Genomic DNA, 18,190 nt, shown 5'->3' with positions numbered 1-18,190 from the left:
AACGTAGGCTGCGATACGGCCTCCACGAATACACACTACTTGTGCGTTTAGCTTTTAATTTTTTTTTTTGCAAGAGGTGGATGTAAAAATGTTGCCCATTTCGTTGTCGTTGCATTTCTTCCTTTATTTAAGAAAGGGTCCAAAAGACACACGACAACCACTTTCTGGTAACAATTGATTTAAAGGATATGTTTCTAATTTTCTAAGGTAAGGAGATCCATTTATTAAATTTTTTGATTTTATGTCCAATGCAAGACAGACAGAGAACTAATTATTGCAGATATCAAACAAATATAATTAACATGATTGTTAAAACATAACAAAATAATTGTTATCAGATCTAAGAGCAAGAAAAAAACCAAACAGACCCGGACATACTTTTAGAGGAAGTGCAATCAGTAATTATATCCCTTAAAGAAAAGCTTGTAGTCCAGATGAAGTTCGGTCACAGATCAAAAAACTTTTCTCGGTGAAAAACTCAAGAAATAATTAACTATCATTTTCAATGAGACATATCCCAGGAAATAAAATTCAGAATTGAACAAACCAGATCAGCTTTCATTCAAATGTCCAAATTATTTAAAACAGAAATTTGTGGAAGATAAAGGTATTTTTCAATAAATAATTTTACTTTTATTCTTTACCTTTTTCAAATGTAGCTCAATTTTTTTTTAATGATTACTTTTTGGCTCGCTAGACACTTCGTTTCTTCTTGCTTTTATTTATGTTAAAAAGCAGCTAAAGACAAACGATTCATGTCTCAACAAATTTTAAATGTAATATTAAATTACATATATAAAACATATGTAATTATATTGTTTTCAAAAATATTCATACCTTCTCAAGTGGTTTATTTTAATATAACTTCTGCTATTGCAGGTAGGTAGTGGCTATATTCACTAGTATTTTCTATCAATTAGAAGAAAACAGTTTCAAGAACATAATTACATTGTTTGGAGAATTATTAAAGGTTTGTTCTAGCATCAGTTTCAAACGGTTTGAAACCATCAGCGAATAGCGGACCAGCGCGAATAGAGGGGATACCACTGGTGACTGTATTATGTTCTCTCACTGACCAACTGTTTGCTGACGGTTTCTGACTAGTTTGACTGTCTGCTAGAACAAACGTAATATTTTGACAAATCAATTTATCTCAAAAATAAAATTAAATCAGTATTTCACATCGTAAATAAACTTACGTGCATAGAAATCGGCCCACTTAAAAATTTGGTCATTTTTGATGTTTCGTATTTCCTAAGCCAGTTAAGACCGATTTAAGTGATTTTTTGAACACGTTATAGCCTGATTCTTTAAAAATACCACTGGAATAATATTGTTGCTAAACATGTAAATTTTCATTGGGTGTACCAATTTTTCATCCATATCAGGTGTACCAATCAAACTGTGTTCTTTTTTTTCAAAGTTCGCATCATCCTGTGGAATATTCTAGCATTTATAAAATACTGAAATTAAAACCCAATTAAGGTTTTCTTAACATGTTTTTTGATTAATTCGTTTATGTTGGGCAATAAAAAAGTTAGGTACTTTAACAACTAGACATGTTCTTTATCAATAAAAGGTGTTTTTAAATAAGTGCGACAAACTTTAAGGGGTAATTCTGCATGAAAAGATTTAGTGGCTGCAGTTCTGCAGTTGGCTTTATAAACGTATGTCCGCAAATGTTTCGTTTCTAGATACGGGATGTTGAATTTTTTCTTACAAACTGACGATTTATTTATTGCTTTAAAACCAGTTGAGATATGCAAATGAAATTTGGCAGGTTTTAAGAGATAGTTATTGCGGATTTTTTTATATAAAATTAAGAATTTTATATTTACCATTAGCGTGCATACGGGTAATATGATCAGTCATATTACACGTATGCGCGCTAATAGTGAATATTAAATTCTTAATTGTATGTCAAAAAATGTGCAATAACTACGTCTTCAAACCCACCAAATTTCATTTCTCATATCTCAACCGGTTTTAAAACAATAAAATAAATCGTCAGTCTGTAAGAAAAAATTCAACATCCCGTATCTCGGAAACGAAACATTTGCGGACATACGTTTATAAAGCCAACTGTCATTATTTTTTTATGCAGAATTATCCCTTAAAGTTTGTCGCACTTATTTAGAAACACAGTGTATTGATAAAGAACATGTGTAGTAGTTGTTAAAGTACCTAACTTTTTTATTATCCAACATAAACGAATGAATAAAAAAAGAATGTGTGTGTACTTTGTACGCACGTAAGAAGTTATACTTCTATTATATAATTTCAACGAAATAAATATACTGAACTGTTTATATTTGCATTTTATTTAAATATTAAACTAAATTTCTTACCTACCTCTTTCAAAAATTTTTTATTAAAACTACCAAAAATTAAAAAAAAAACGTGAATCGTCCGGGATTTGAACCCGTGACCTCTCGATCTCTAGTCCAATGCTCTACCTCTTATCTGTTTCCTCTCCAGAGTTCGGAGCCGTTTTTTAATTCTGAACAATTCATTGCAACTAAGTACATACTGTCTGTGTGCGCATGTGCGCAGAATTATGAAATTTTACTCTCAATCGCGCCTAAAGAAGTATGCGCCAAACAGAATGTTAAGAAAACCTGAGGCTATAGTTGGGTTTTAATTTCAGTATTTTATAAGTGCTAGAATATTCGACAGGGTGATGCGAACTTTGAGAAAAAAACACAGTTTGATTGGTACACCCAATATACAATGAAAATTTACCTGTTTAGCAACAGTATTATTACAGTGGTATTGTGAAAGAATCAGGCTATAACATGTTCAAAAAATCACTTAAATCTACCAACAGGTTTATGAAATATAAGACATCAAAAATGACAAAAATTTTAAGTGGGCCGATTTCTATGCACGTAAGTTTATATTTATAGTACTACCAACTTTCTAAGAGACTCTTCAATATTTAGCTCAGCGGTGTGATATTGTTGGTGTGATATTCCATATAATTCCATAAACAATGAATCTACCCGTTTTATGGAATGATCCTTGTTAAGCTGAATATTAATGAATCTCTTAGAAAGATGGTAGTGGTAGTACTTTTTTTATACTACAACTAGCTGTTCTACTAAAATAATGTCTTGAGAAAGGTTATTTGCTGTTAACTAAATTTTCTGGATTTTTTCGCTGCTTATTATATAAAATTTTGGGGTTAAAATATACAAGAGAAGTGCATACCTACTAATCTTCATCGGCACAATGTTTTGAGTCGAAAATAAATACATAATTTAGGTCCGATATTTAAATTAATTATGGTGTTAATATTATTTTTTTTTAGTGGGAATTAACCAGTTTTAGTTTAAACTATGAAACTATGTTTATTTTGACGTTTTGATTTTCCCTTTGGAAATCATTCTCAAAATACAAATAAAATTTTTGTTTTTGTTACTTGGTACATAATACAAAAATTCTTCAAATAATTTAATCTATCTGACTCATTCATATTTTGAAATAGATGACGTTAAAATGACATTGTCCATATTGTTGAGTTGCAGGAACGCAACTTTAAAATATTGATAATATCATTTTAAAGTCATCTACTTTAAAAAATATGTCTGAATTATCAATATGAATGAGTCAGATAAAACAATCGAGTATTAGAAGAATTTCTGTATTGCCAAGAAACAAAAGCAAAATTTGTTTAATTTGTATTATGAGAACGATTTCTTAAGTGGAAATCGGAACGTCAAACTAAGTACTTGTAATTTAATAAGACGCCGTAAAAAATAGCTTCAGAACAAAATTGTTACTCATTCAATTTTCAGTTTTAATGCGTTATTTCCTGATTGTTCTTAATACTATTTCTGGATAAATCAAATCATGCATAGTTACTTCCCATATAGAACTTTTAATAGATTAGATCTTCTTGAAAAGATATATACTGCTCAACAATTGAAGTGGATATTAGAAAAATATTTATGTTACATGTGTCTAAAGTTCGAAATAAATAAAAGGCAAATATGTTATACAGAAATTTTATTCATAGACCATGTTTGGCAGTTAAAAGAAGAAAAAATATTTGATAAAATAAATAAATAATATGAAATCATTGAAAAATTCAAGAAAAGTCATAACAAAATTGTTGTATTGCACCAAAAAATGGCACTATTGTTGGCTCTATGACCCCGTCGTGATATCTTACAGCCGTCATTGTTTTATTAATTAAAATTACTAAGTCAGTTCGTCAATTATAACATATCCCCCAGACACAAATTGATCCGCATCCAAAGAGTCGTTGAACCCATTAAATTTCATTATATCGTTGTTGTCTTTCTCTCCAGACCAATATTTTACCTTCAGACTTACATAAATCGAATCTTGATTCGTCAAAAAAGAGACAGTGTGTCTGGTCTTGGAAGCCCCATTGCCTGTGTTCCATCGCCCATCGATTATTATGTATACGTTGGTCTGCTAGAAAATTTACATTTATAAAGTACTCAAACAAGTGCATCCTGATACTGGTTGATATTTCTGAAGCTTCCCGTTAAGCTCATAATAAACGTTGCACAATTACAAGCAGAGAAATTCAAACCGTCGTAAGTTTGTTACTTCTTGGAGAATTAGCTAAACACGCAGTGAAAGTACCAAAGCTGTTACTAAATATAAAATCGTAGATGTGTAGCCCGTTTTCTTGATCTCAGATGCCATCCACGCAACCGTTTTCTGATAGTTTGATTAGAAATCACCCTTCCAGTAGCTTGCCTGAAGAAGCTTTAATCCTTGACGCTGTATATTAAACTCATCCGTGTTTGAGACTCATTCGGTCACGAAGCGATTATATATTAATACAATTCCTTTTATCTCCAACACACTAACTGTTTAAGTTACAAGCTCTAATCGTCTTTAAGACATATTATTAAACTAAATTTTATTTTAACTAAACTTATAAAAAGGTTACAACAGAACAAACTTCTGCCATATTATATTTAATACCAATTATTTCCCAATTAGAATAGTTAATTTAAAACCAGATATTTATTTACTGAAAAGTAAAAAACCAAGAAAGAAAAAGTAGTACATATGTAAAAAGCACCAGCTATCAATTTTATTCAGGGCCGTATCCATCACAATTAAATTGGAATATTTTTAAGAAAACATTGCTTAAAATAAAAATATCCACTTTATTATTAATTGATGGATTTGACCATTACTTGATGGAAGTTCATTTTATCTAACAATAAAACAATGAAAACTTTTGTTTTATTGTTAGATCCATTTAATTGTTGAGCGGTTATATTCCTTTTATTGCAAGATGACAGAAAAATTTGTCCATGAACTTTTGTCTGTATTCAGAACAATACTAGTCTTATTTTTGAAATATCGCACAGGTAGATTATTGTTTTTTAGACCCACGAAAAAGCTTTGAGTATATCACAAATTTTTATTGTTTCCGTTTTGGTCTTAGTCAGAAATACTTGAATTGATCGTTCTAGTTTAGAAGATATGCAATTCGCAATTCGTTTCTATTTGGTTTGGAAGTCTACAGATGACTGAACTGTGTACAGAACAGAAAGGAAGACGAAATTTGTCTCTTCCTTTTCAGATATGTCCGCTTCATTTTTTTTACTACTTATTATTTAAGTAGTTTGCACGTCTAAATTAACCTGTTTCATCGAGTATTGCTGCCAATTTCAGCCCAATGTTGAATCATAATTAAGTGACTTCTGCTTTACCTTATTTACCATAACGACAGTATGAATGTAATATACTAATATTAATTGCTATGCGTCTCTTTAGTCTGGGACCATCTTGATTGATAATTTGTTCATTTCCACATAGAATTTCCCTTTCATATTTTCCTATTTTCAAAAGAGTTTATGTAAACTAATCTTAGATTTTCGCTATTTTATTGCTTTTCTCTCATACAGCTTTTAATGTGAACTTCATATTAATTTAGAAGGAAAAAGGATCCATTTAATTTTATAACAACATAACTTGAACCTTCAGTTTTATTAGTTTCAGTTGTTAGCTATTCAATTTCCTTTCCAACCATCATTACTTGTTCGATATCACCTCATTATTAAAATATGATTTAAAAATCGTGACATTTTTTAAATACTCTTAAAAATGTAAAATATTGGGACAGTCATTATAACTTAGTTTAGATAGAATGGTTAGTAGTTCTTCTTTAGCTCTTACTTGACAAAAACATAGGTTACAATCAATAAAAACTTAGCGTATAGATAGTGTGACTGTTACAAATAATATATTATTACCGTCAAGTGGAGGGATATATTAGAATTGTTCGGTAGGTAGATAATTATTTTCAATGTAGATACCATTTTTTATTTAATCCATAAAACATTACAAACGTTTCTGGTACAAAAGTAAGAGTAGGTGAACCAATTCAATACCAGTATGCAAACTTAGTATTATACAGTGATGAGCATGCTAATAACCGGCAAAAAAAGGAAAACATATTAAGTTGTGCGATAAAAAGAAATGAAACTAGTGGAGGTTGGAAATTTAGCGATGAAAAATTTACATTATATTTATTGTTTCGCATCTTTAGACGGATCAGAGGAGTATGTCAACTAAAAGTGTCACTGTCACAATGGCAATTGCCAAACTCGTCCGATATGTCTAAAGGTGGGAAACAATAAATATAATGTAAATTTATAAGTTTTTATCGCTAAACTTCCCACCTCCACTATATACACTCACCGGCACAAAATTCCGCCACCCAAAATTTTTGATTAAGTTTGACAATTTATAACTTTATTATTTGTGCTCCGATTTTCAAGATTCTTGTACCAGTTTGTAGGTACATGTATTGGTATCGTTTGATATTATTTCGGTAACACAAAAATTTTGCTTGCATGGCATTATACAGGGGTGAAGGGAAGCGTTGTATTTTCTCCTAACTTAAAAAAATTCTGTAGAAAAATGGAACAACTGATTTTGTTTCATAGTCCTGTCATATTATCTTGGAGGCATCACTAAAATTTTGTTTTTTGAATTATCCGAATATCTCTTTTCTTGTAAGAGCTGTACCATTTTTTGTAAATAAAAACACTGATGGACTCATAAAATAGAGGTTGGATTGATAAGATTAGAATGGTCCGCATGCATCCCAGATCTCAATCGTATTGAACATTTATGGGATGCATAATGTTTTCCATATTTTGCGTTATTTTACCGGTTATTAGAATGCTCATCACTGTATAGAATGCAATATTTTATCCCCATTGCATTTAATTAATTCAAAGAATTGACAGACTTAGGGCCGGTTGTTCGAAAGCTAATCAACAATGATCATTATCAAACACTTAATTACTGTCACCAACTGTCAATGTCAACTTTGTTTGGGTTGCTGAAAACATAATATGAAATTACTTAATCAATTATGTTAATAATTGTTATGTTAATTGATTAACTAATCTCATAATTTTAATCAATTATGTTTTCAGCATCCCAATAAAAGTTGACATTGACAGTTTTGGTGACAGTAATTAAATATTTGATAATGATCATTGTTGATTAGCGTTCGAACAACCGGCCCCTAACATAATTTTGCACTGACTCTTTGTATCTACTTGGTTTTATTTTGCCACATAATATAAATATTAGAATGCAATATTTTATCCCCATTGAATTTAATTAAATCAAAGAATTGACAGACCTAACATAATTTTGCACTGACTCTGTATCTATCTGTTTTTACTTTGCCGCATAATGCATATTTAAAGGTGTGATAAGGTGGAAGGTATGCACTGATCTAAAATACACAGTCTTCGCATTCTTTTCATTAAACATCACATCAAATCGACTTGCCTCCAAAGCATTCTTCATCTTTGACTCCAATCACCGCTTAAAATGCCAGCTTTCTTTTCATTACAATTTAACCTCAATTGAAACTTAAAAAATTTGCTAAGTTACCTGGTGACGTCGATTTGGTACCATCGAATGTGACGAACCTATGTATTTATCCTACACAGACGACGACGCCCTACTATGATATGAGTTATCAGACGCCGACGACGATGCCGGCCGTCCGGGACGCCGCGGCGCTAGGCAACGTCGGGTATTCGCTGTCGGATGGGAGGTTTGCGAGGACCGACAACAACGCGTCGCCCGTGCCGACCACCCTCTCCCAGCAGACGAGCACTTTGACGCAGGGACATCAAGGCCAGCCGATACTGACCGGTACCGCTCCTCCGCCTTACTTCTATGCGACGGCGTTCAACACCATCGCTCCAAACTACCAGTTCGGTATGTACACGGTAAGTCAAATTCATAGTTATCCTAGATCTGCATATTTTTATGTACGAGTATAGATTGATATAAAACTAGCATTTAATAGTGTAACGTCCTGATCGTAGCAAGACCAGGGCATTAAGCAACACCACACTGCTGGGAGGAACGAGGGGAGGAATTCCTTGAACATCCCTTAGGATATTTAAAAGAAAAACATCCACCGTTCCATCCACCAGAATGGTGCTCTGCCCGACTGCTCAGCCCTGGGTTCGTTTCCTGTTTATTTTTCCCTCACACCCATCCCAGAAAGGTACAGGAAATAAAAAGTCCACCAACTCATTTTATATACACTATTTATTCAGATACAAAAAAATTAACAAAAATCATTCTATTATGTATGTACAGGCAACCAAATTAATTTTCTGAAACTGTGACCGAGACCCTGCTGGTCACCGATATAAAAGTTATAAAAATAAGAAAGGTACTCAGCTTTAAGTCCTCTTGTGGGAGTCACACAGTTCTTATGGGAGGTCTCCAATCTCTACAGAACTTTCTGTTGCTGTCGGTAGTTGTGGGAATTCTAAGACTATCTTCTTGCTTCCCCATGTAGTGTTCGCCTGCAGTTTTATTCCCAAGGAAGGGGCTAGAAAAATTCATACAAAGATCAGTTTTCTCCCAAAAGAAAAGCCTGATCAGAAATAAAGCTGAGTATCGAAAGAAACACGATCTCAGCAAAATCTCTGATCACAGCGTGGCATTATTAAAAATAAAAAGAAACAAAAAGAATTCTATCAATAAAATAATATAACTATGTACAGGAAATAAAGTAATATATTATATACCTGAAAAAAAGAAATTAAATTAGAAAAGTTTTTAAGCTTTATTTCAAGAAGAAAGTAGGTATCTGCTGTGCAAAAGAAATCAGTAAAAAACTTAGGCTTAAAACTAAATAGTCAAACTTACCCGTATATCTAACGGCCTACACACAAACACAATAATTTATCAGATATTGTCTCTCATTTACGTGGCAATGGAAAATGAGCCGGTACAAATTTGTATCGGTTTAAATACCTTAAGAGAATTGAAGAAATTAATTTGACGATAGTAGGGTCGCTTGTAGAAATATATAGTATGAGGGACAAATACCAAGCGGAGCTTGGTGTAGCGTTCAATCGGCTGATTGAAACGTTACAATAGATGGCGTTACGTGATGCCGAATTGCTCTCGGTTTTGACATTTGCCATTCATGACATAAGATCTGTCAAAATATTTAGCCAAAAAACTATTAGTTAGGTTTTTACAGCCGTCAGATTCAAGCAACTTTTGTGTTTTCGGAAAAATGGAAAAAAATCGAGTATCGTTCGGTGATTAAGTTTCTCGACAAAAAGAGGAAAACGAATGTACAAATCACAGTCGACCTGAACGAAGTTTATGGTGAGGCTGCACCTTCATTAGCAACGTAAAATTTTGGAAAGCTGCATTTGTTTGGTTGTACGAGTGTTTTTGATGCTGAGCGTCCCGGGAGGCCAAATGAAGTCGCCACGCCGGAAATGATCAACAAAGTCCATGACATGATTATGGCAGATCGTCGAATCAAGCTCCGCGAGGTAGTAGAGGCCCTAAACATTTCCTACGAACGCGTACATAACATCATTCAGCATCATTTGGACATGAAAAAGCTATCCGCTTATCATTGGCGATGATACGGCGCGATCCGAAGGATTTTTTTGGCCGATTTATCACCGTTGATGAAACGTGGGAGCATTATTACACACCGGAAACCAAGGAACAGTGGCGCAAACGCGGCGAAGGCCCGCCGAATATGGCAAAAAGTGCACATTCGGCCGACGACGAAGTGGTGGCGACTGTTTTCTGGGATGCGAAGGGCATCATCCACATCGACTACTTGGAAAAAGGAAAAACAATCAATGGCAAGTACTACGTAGCATTATTGGATCGATTCGATGCCGAATTGCGTCAAAAACGCCCCTGTTTGGTACGCAAAAAAGTGCTCTTTCTCTAAGACAACGCACCGGCTCATCGATCTGCCGTCGCCATGGCAAAATTACACGAATTGGATTATGAATTCTTTGAATATCCACCGTATTCCCGAGATCTTGCTACCAGCGACTTTTTTCTGTTTCCAAACCTAAAAAATGGCTGAGGACGCCGTTTCGCAACAAACGATGAAGTTTCGCAACAAAAGTACTATTTGGATGGGATAAAAAATTGGAATATCGTCGTTAAGTGTATCGAGCTAAAAGGAGACTATGTTGAGAAATAAATCGATTTACATAATCCCAAAAGCTTGGTTTTTGTTTTAAAGGCTAGTTTTATATCAATCCACTCTCGAAAGACAAAAATTTGAAAACCACGATTTGAGTCAAGTTTGGTTGGACGATTATTGTTGACCAAACAAGTTTTTGTAGGTTCATCATTCACGATAAACATTGGTTGCTTGAAGCACTCTGCATCTGAAAATACTTAAATAAGGGATAACTTTAATGTAATAAAAGCGATTTGGTAAAATTGTGGGTTGTGGGTTAGGCCACTGTTGCTCTTAGCGCCTCAAATAGGACAAATCGCATCCCAAAAAACTGATGCTGACACTTTCTGGTCGATTTCTGAAAACGAATTCATTTCAGAGCCAAAGAAACAGGTTCACACCACTCTTTAGCCTCCTGTTTTGATTCAGGATCAAGGGCATAGACCCAAGTCTCATCTATAGTGATGAATCGATGCACAAAATCCACTTTATCCTTTCGAACACGTTCTAAATGTTGCTGAGAAAGTCACATTCGAATGTGTTTTTGTTTCATTGTTACCGAATGCAGGACACATTGAGAAAACAGCTTTCTGAAACCCAATACTTCAGTCAAAGTATTGCTTACACTGTCCAATGAGATGTCTAGAGCTCCTACTAAATCTCTTACTCGACGATGCGATGTTTAAATACAATATCCTGTAGTTTCGTACTATTTCTGATGTTGTTGCTGTTTCTTGATGTCCTTGACGTGGATCATCTTCCAAGGTTTGTACGACATTTAAATTCAGCAGCCCATCTTGCTACTGTACTAATAATTGAAGGTGAATAGCCCTTATACACTTTCAACATTTGTTCATAAATTTCTTTTGCTTTTAATTTTAAACCTTCCAAAAATAAAAATTCAAACCACTGCATGAGACCTGATTTTTTTCTATTGTAAAAAAATACTGTGACACGTCATTACTAAATGACTTGTAAACAAAGAATGAATTGACAGGTGACAGATTGAAATGAAACTTCACATACGTTCATATGAAGAGTGTACCAACCAAAAGATTTAGGCTAGTAGCAACGCCCTCTCTTATCAAACAGCAAAACTTATTGAACATCCTGTTATTATTTCCGCCCCATTTCTTATCCTTCTAGTATTTATAGGATTCTTCTGTGACATCAAAATTCAAAGGCGTCAACTTATTCATATACACTTGCTTTAGTGTCCACGCTTCCACTTCCATAGTTCTAACCTTACATCCCGACAACAAAAAATTCTTTAAAATTTAATAAATGATGCACATGCTATTTTCTCTACCATTAAACAGTATTACAAATTCAATCCTCTTGACTATATCAAAAATTCTATAATAATCTATAAAAAATCTATATTTCAAAGAATGTAAAATCTCAAAGTCCTCAAGAAAAGTGTATCCCTTCGTCCATTGATATAAACTTGCACATACTTATCCTATACTGGACGCACTTCTTCCTAGGTTCGCATTTCCCAACATTTTATTAGCTTGATTTCGCCCCCAGAGATCAACACCCTTGTGACCCCAGAGACATTCTTGTGAGTCTTGATGTTTAGTCTCTATTACCAATATTCCTGTCCAAGATTCTCTCATAAGTCTGCAGGCGTACCTGGCAATAATAAGTTACTGCCAAACTCATGAATTTGACAAAACCTGGAAGACCCATGTATTTGGGTCACAGCTCTGGAAACGCATTTTGTTTATTGCAGACCTAAATTGATCAGCGGGTGTCTCCTGGTACGATTTATAGAGTTTTAATCACCAAACTGTTCTTCCGGTGATTTTGCCCTATATTATAAAGTGTAAAATCTCTATGGCTATATCTTATAACATGTCCAAAATATTCCAACTCTTTTCAAGTATATACAGGGTGTCCAGAAACTCTACCGACAAACGAAGACAGGAGATTCCTCAGATAATTTTAAGACAATTAACCCAAATCACCTAGTCCGAAAATGCTTCCTAAGGGAGCTAATGCTCTTTGAAGATGGCGCCATGTAATTAGTTTTTCTTAAATACCTCCAGAATGCTTCTATTTAGAAAAACGAAAATTTCTATACATATTTACTTTCTTGAAATGAATCGATTCCATCCATTGCGAATTTGTAGTACCGGTCATAGGCGTCCGTTTTGGGTGGGGCAACGGTTATTTTATTACATAACTTTTTTGTCTTCAACTTTTAAGCATTTCTTATACTGGATTATTAAATTGTGAGGTATTCTAGTACTAAAAGGTACTCTTACTTTAAGTCGGTGGGATACACCGTTTTCTAGAAAAATAGATTTGAAAGTTTTTAATTTTGGGAATTTGAAAAAAAAGTTAAAAAAAAATTTAAAAAAAACCGATGTATTTTACCAACTTAAAGCAAGAGTAACTTTTAGTACTCGAATATTTCATAATTGAATAATCCAGTGTCAAAAATACTTAAAAATTAAAGACAATAAAGTTATGCTATAAAATAACTACTGTTGACCTACCCAAAACGGACGCCTATGAACGGTACTAGAAATTCGCCATTAATGAAATCGATTAATCTCTGGAATATAAATAAATGTACCAGTTTTCATCTTTCTAAATAGTTTTTTTTTTATCTTTTTTTTTAATTCAAGGAACGAAAAATTTTCAAACCGATTTTTCTAGAAAACGGTGTATTCTATCGACTTAAACTAAGAGTACCTTTGGGTACTAGAATAACTCACAATTCAATAATTCAGAGTCAAAAATGCTTAAAAATTAAAGACAAAAAAGTTAGGCAATAAAATAACCGTTGCCCTACCCAAAACGGACGCCTATGACCTGTACGAGAAATTCGCAATTGGTGGAATCGATTCATTTCTGGAAAGTAAATATGTATACCAATTTTCGTTTTTCTAAATAGAAGCGTTCTGGAGGTATTTATGAATAACTAATTACATGACGCCATCTTCAAAGAGCTCTAGCTCCCTTAGGAAGCATTTTCGGACTAGGTGAATTGGGTTAAACTGTCTTAAAATTATCTGAGGAATCTCCTGTCTTCGTTTGTCGGTAGAGTTTCTGGACACCCTGTATATCGGCGAAACCGATGGTCCGTCAAAAACCAACATCAAAGATGCTGGTCGATGCTGGCAGTTTAGGACTGACATTTTTTTCTATCATGCAATGACGACACGCTGTCAAAAATTCGCACATTCCATATTGTTTGAAAAAACCCATAATCTTTCCAAAAACCGCTATACTACTTATTCTAGAAAAAAATCATGAAGGGGTAGAAATTCGAAGCCATATCCAAAACATAAAGCAAAACCTGTCTGGACTGTTCTCTAGAACGCACAACAGACGCAACGGCTATACAAGAGCCGTTGTAAAATGGTTTCACCTCTAGTATGTTGAGTACTTCACTTACTGTGCGTGACTGCCGACCACGGGAGTTGATTTACCTTTGGGTACCTAGAATGCATAATATGTTGCCATAATCAACAGTTTACCCTACTCCCGAAGCTATATACAATTATAGGGAAATGTTGGCCCACACAAAGATCAATACATAACTCCGTGTAAACCTCCGATTTCAATTCCTTAATTGCTTTATTTTTTGTTAAAATATTCTGCTCACGAATTGCAGATATATTTTTTTGGCTTTTTCCATATTTACATGATGAAACGATGACGAGACTGAGTGTACTGATCTGCTGTAAGCTAACACACTTATCAAGTTTTTTGATATCTGTGAATCACTTACAGATTTGATCTTTACACCAAGATGTCTTTGGCATACTGATCAAAGTCTGAATCCTCAAATATAAATACCCAAAAAAAAACACCATACATCTTAACTTAACTCTTTTTTAGCAACTACCCGCAACAAACGCTCATGGTTCCAGTAACAGTACCCAATATCCCAAACCTGCGACGTACAGCAACTATGGCAACTACGATACCTTAGGTCAGTCACAAGACTACACTAAAGCCGGTTATGTAAGCAACACGCAGGGGCAGAAAGGTAGCGCGGCGAACGCCTCTTCCACGGGATCTACAGCTACTGATCTCTCTGCGATGTACGGGAAATCTCACACCGCTTTAGGAAAAGTTAATGTAAGTAATTATTATAATTTATTACAATAATATATTTCTAGTATTTGAGAGTCTATGGTAAATAATGCAAGGTGATTCAGTGAAACGGTACGATTTGACAACGCTTTTGACTATAAAATAGAGGAACCGCGGGCTTGCGACGTAAACGTTGTGAATCTAGAGAGTCGGAAGTGTAGGTATCACGGACACGTGGTCTGGTGAACAACGCGTGTTTGCTGTGAAAGTTTATTACAAAAATGATGAAAATGTTGTGCATGTACAACGAGCGTTTCGTTTACACTTCCATTTGCCGCCCCGCGTTATAGTTTCGTCTAACATGGCTATTAAGACTTTTAGAAACTTTGAAAGTAGTGGTTCAACATCACAAAAAAGAGGGTGGCATTGTCAGAACTACTCGCACACCACTTAATATTGAAGCGGTGCTAAATTAATTACACGCGAGTCCTCGAAGATCCCTGCGACGACTCGCGTGTAATGATTTTCGTACCACTTCAATATTCTGTGGTGTGCGAGCAGTTCTGACACTGCCATCACATTTCGAAAGCTTCGTGCCGATTCATAGATGCAACAGTTAGTATCCACGCTTCATTCCGTAGAGCAGAACTGTAGCATTTTAACAGACGGTATTACGGCGGTCGCAAGCCCGCGGCTCCTCTATTTTATCGTCAGCAGCGTTGCCAAATCGTACCGTTTCATTGAATCACCTTGTATAAATGAAATTGCTTAACATTAATTTCCTATCTTTTACTGGCGTGGTTTGATTTGCACATTGACGCCTAGCGATAACAAAAACTTAGTGTTACGGAATTAATATGGTTGCAAAGTCTTGTAGGAAATGTAGAATTAGAAAAGTTTATCTATGATGAAACGGTGACGAGACTGAAAGTTTAGGTATTATCTGCTAAACAGTCACATTCCGCAAGTTTTTTGTGTTTTGTACATCGTTTGCAGTGTTGCCTATTTTTTAAGATGTCATTGGCAATCTGAGATAAGAAACATTGTTCATACTGTTTTTTCTACATTGATTTACAAATTTATTTTGAATGCTTTCATACACGATTTAAAATGTTTTGTACATGACATCATGGTGTGTGATAATTTATATCACTGTATAATCTTATACAGTGATCCAGGTATTTTTAATATCGGACCAAATCTTTAGGCAGATTCTTGAAAAAACTCATAAAGTTCAGCGTCGACACCCACCTCATGGATTTGCTGTATACCACTAAGTTAATAGTCATGGTGGAATTCCAAATACTACTTCATTTTATTCAACTAACTGAACTTACAACAGAACTGAACAGGAGCAACGAGCGTGGTCAGAAACCAGAACGATCTTTCAATACCCTTCCATTGTAAAAATAGACTAAGACAGGGTAATGTGCTATTGTATCTTATTTTCCTTGCTCTATTTATCTTGCTCTAAAAAATTAACAACCAGATTAACACACATGGCACTGTCTTTAGCAAATATGTAGAAATTGTTGGATACGCAGTGGACATTGACATCATAGCTAGATCCACAGAGTCTCTAACCAGTACATTTCGGTCATTAAGGGGATGTGCACAGAGAATGGGACTAAATAAATGCCCAAAAGACGAAATATATGTGTTGTACTACGTCAAGTAACCAGACATCTAAAAGAATAATAACTGACGATTTAGAACTGGAAGGTCTGGACACCTTCTTATAATTAGGCTCGCCGTTGACTAAAGATACCAAGGTCAGTGAAGAAATTAAAAAGAAGAATAGTGCTTGCCAATGTATAGAAGTTTGGGAGAACCTGATGTTGAAAAATCCATTAAGGTAGCAGGCCTTAAATGAATAGGGCATGTAATCAGGAAGATGCAACAGTCAGAAAAGTTTTTGACTGAAAAGAGCCGATTGGACAAAGAGCCAGAGAAAGACTGAGACTTCCGTATAAGTACATTTACCAATCATCTACAGTTGGAAAAATGAAAGAATACCCATGAACGATCACATCAATCACTTATTTTGTATTTGCTGTCTTTTTCTATAAATAGCAAACGTTTGTTATAGAAAAAGACAGCAAATACAAAATAAGTGATTGATGTGATCGTTCATGGGTATTCTTTCATTTTTCTGACTGTATGTATTAAGGAATTAATATAATATGATTTCAAAGTCTTGTAGGAAATGTAGAATTAAAAAAGTTTAAAAGTTTATCTATGATGAAATGATGACGAGACTGAAAGTTTAGGTATTATCTGCTAAACAGTCACATTCCGCAAGTTTTTTGTGTGTTGTGCATCGTTTGCAGTGTTGCCTATTTTTTAAGATGTCATTGGCAATCTGAGATTATAAACATCGTTCATACTGTTTTTTCTACATTGACTTATAGTTCAGAGAAATAAGGAAAAAAAATATCCTGTTGGTGACACAACCCCCTCCAGGCCGAAACCAAATTTTTTGAGTAGTATGGACATCTATAATAATAACCTATATGTTTCCTGCAGCCGATTTTGATGATATACATAGTTATAAACAAATGAAGATCAAAAAACGGTAAATTTTCGATTTTTTCGTCTATTACTAAAAAAATAAGCATTTTAAACAAATTTGAGAATAAGAAATTCATAAACCGTATAAAAAACTTTAATATGGCGTTCGCTTAATATGTCTATCCTTATTGGTTGCTTAGAAAATTGCAAAATAAATCATAAATTTTGAGTTTTTATAAATATTCATAACTTATGTAAAAATTAACTTAGAACCTTCTTACTACACAGAATGCTGAGACTTATGGTGCTTAATTCGTATCCTAAATCTCAAAGCAATTGGTCAAATCGTTTAACAAGTTATTTAATTTGTTTATCCCAAATTAATTTTTTTTGCAACACTGTAAGTCAGAAAATGATGAAGCTACACTAATACTTTGGATAGTTTATGAAAGAAAAAAATTTACAGTATTAATTTAATTAAAAAAAATTACAAAAAATAATTATAAATATTGCAAAATAATTTTGCAAAAACATGTAAATTAAAAAAATGGGGGGGCTAACTTTGTCCCTAATTGTCCTAGGACAGTTGTTTTTCTTTCTAAATGTGTATAAAAATTCAGTCTTTCTAAATATGAAAAAATAAATTTTCTACGGGTAACGGTTAAAAAGTTATTCTAATTGTTTATAAGTAAGCAAAAAATCGACATGTTTTTGCAAAATAATTTTCAACTGTTTAAAATTATTTTTTGTCATTTATTTTTAATTAAGGTAATAGTATAAATGTTCTTCTTTCATAAACTGTCCGAAGTATTATTGTAGCCTCATAATTTTCTGACTTATAGTGTTGCAAAAAAAATGAATTTGAGATAAACAAATTAAATAACTTTTAAACTATTTGACCGATTGCTTTGAAATTTAAAATATAATTTAAGTGCAAGAAGTATCAGTATTCCGTGTAATAAGAAGGTTCTAAATTAATTTTTACATAAATTATGAATATTTATAAAAACTCAAAATTTATGATTATTTTGCAATTTTCTAAGCAACCAATAAGGATGGACATATTCAGCGAACGTCATATTGAAGTTTTTTATACGATTTATGAGTTTCTTACTCTCAAATTTGTTTAAA

At 33.7% G+C, this 18,190-nt stretch overlaps 1 protein-coding gene across 7 annotated transcripts in view; it reads left to right on the top strand.

Moving 5' to 3' along the window:
- Nucleotides 1–18,190, top strand: part of LOC114327393 (protein lingerer) — a 116,726-nt gene that overhangs the window by 76,442 nt on the left and 22,094 nt on the right. For 5 of the 7 annotated variants that reach the window (XM_028275996.2, XM_028275992.2, XM_028275995.2 and 2 more), the window contains exons 11-12: nt 7,908–8,255; nt 14,351–14,593. In XM_028275996.2, coding sequence (XP_028131797.2) covers nt 7,908–8,255; nt 14,351–14,593 — 591 coding nt within the window. The remainder of the gene's footprint in view (nt 1–7,907; nt 8,256–14,350; nt 14,594–18,190) is intronic. The other 2 variants (XM_028275997.2, XM_050649901.1) reach the window with 1 other exon arrangement.

The sequence above is a fragment of the Diabrotica virgifera genome, chromosome 4 (assembly GCF_917563875.1).
Source record: "Diabrotica virgifera virgifera chromosome 4, PGI_DIABVI_V3a".
Classification (NCBI taxonomy): domain Eukaryota; kingdom Metazoa; phylum Arthropoda; class Insecta; order Coleoptera; family Chrysomelidae; genus Diabrotica; species Diabrotica virgifera.
Note: the sequence above shows the minus strand (reverse complement) of the source record. Positions and strands in the feature narration are given on the sequence as shown.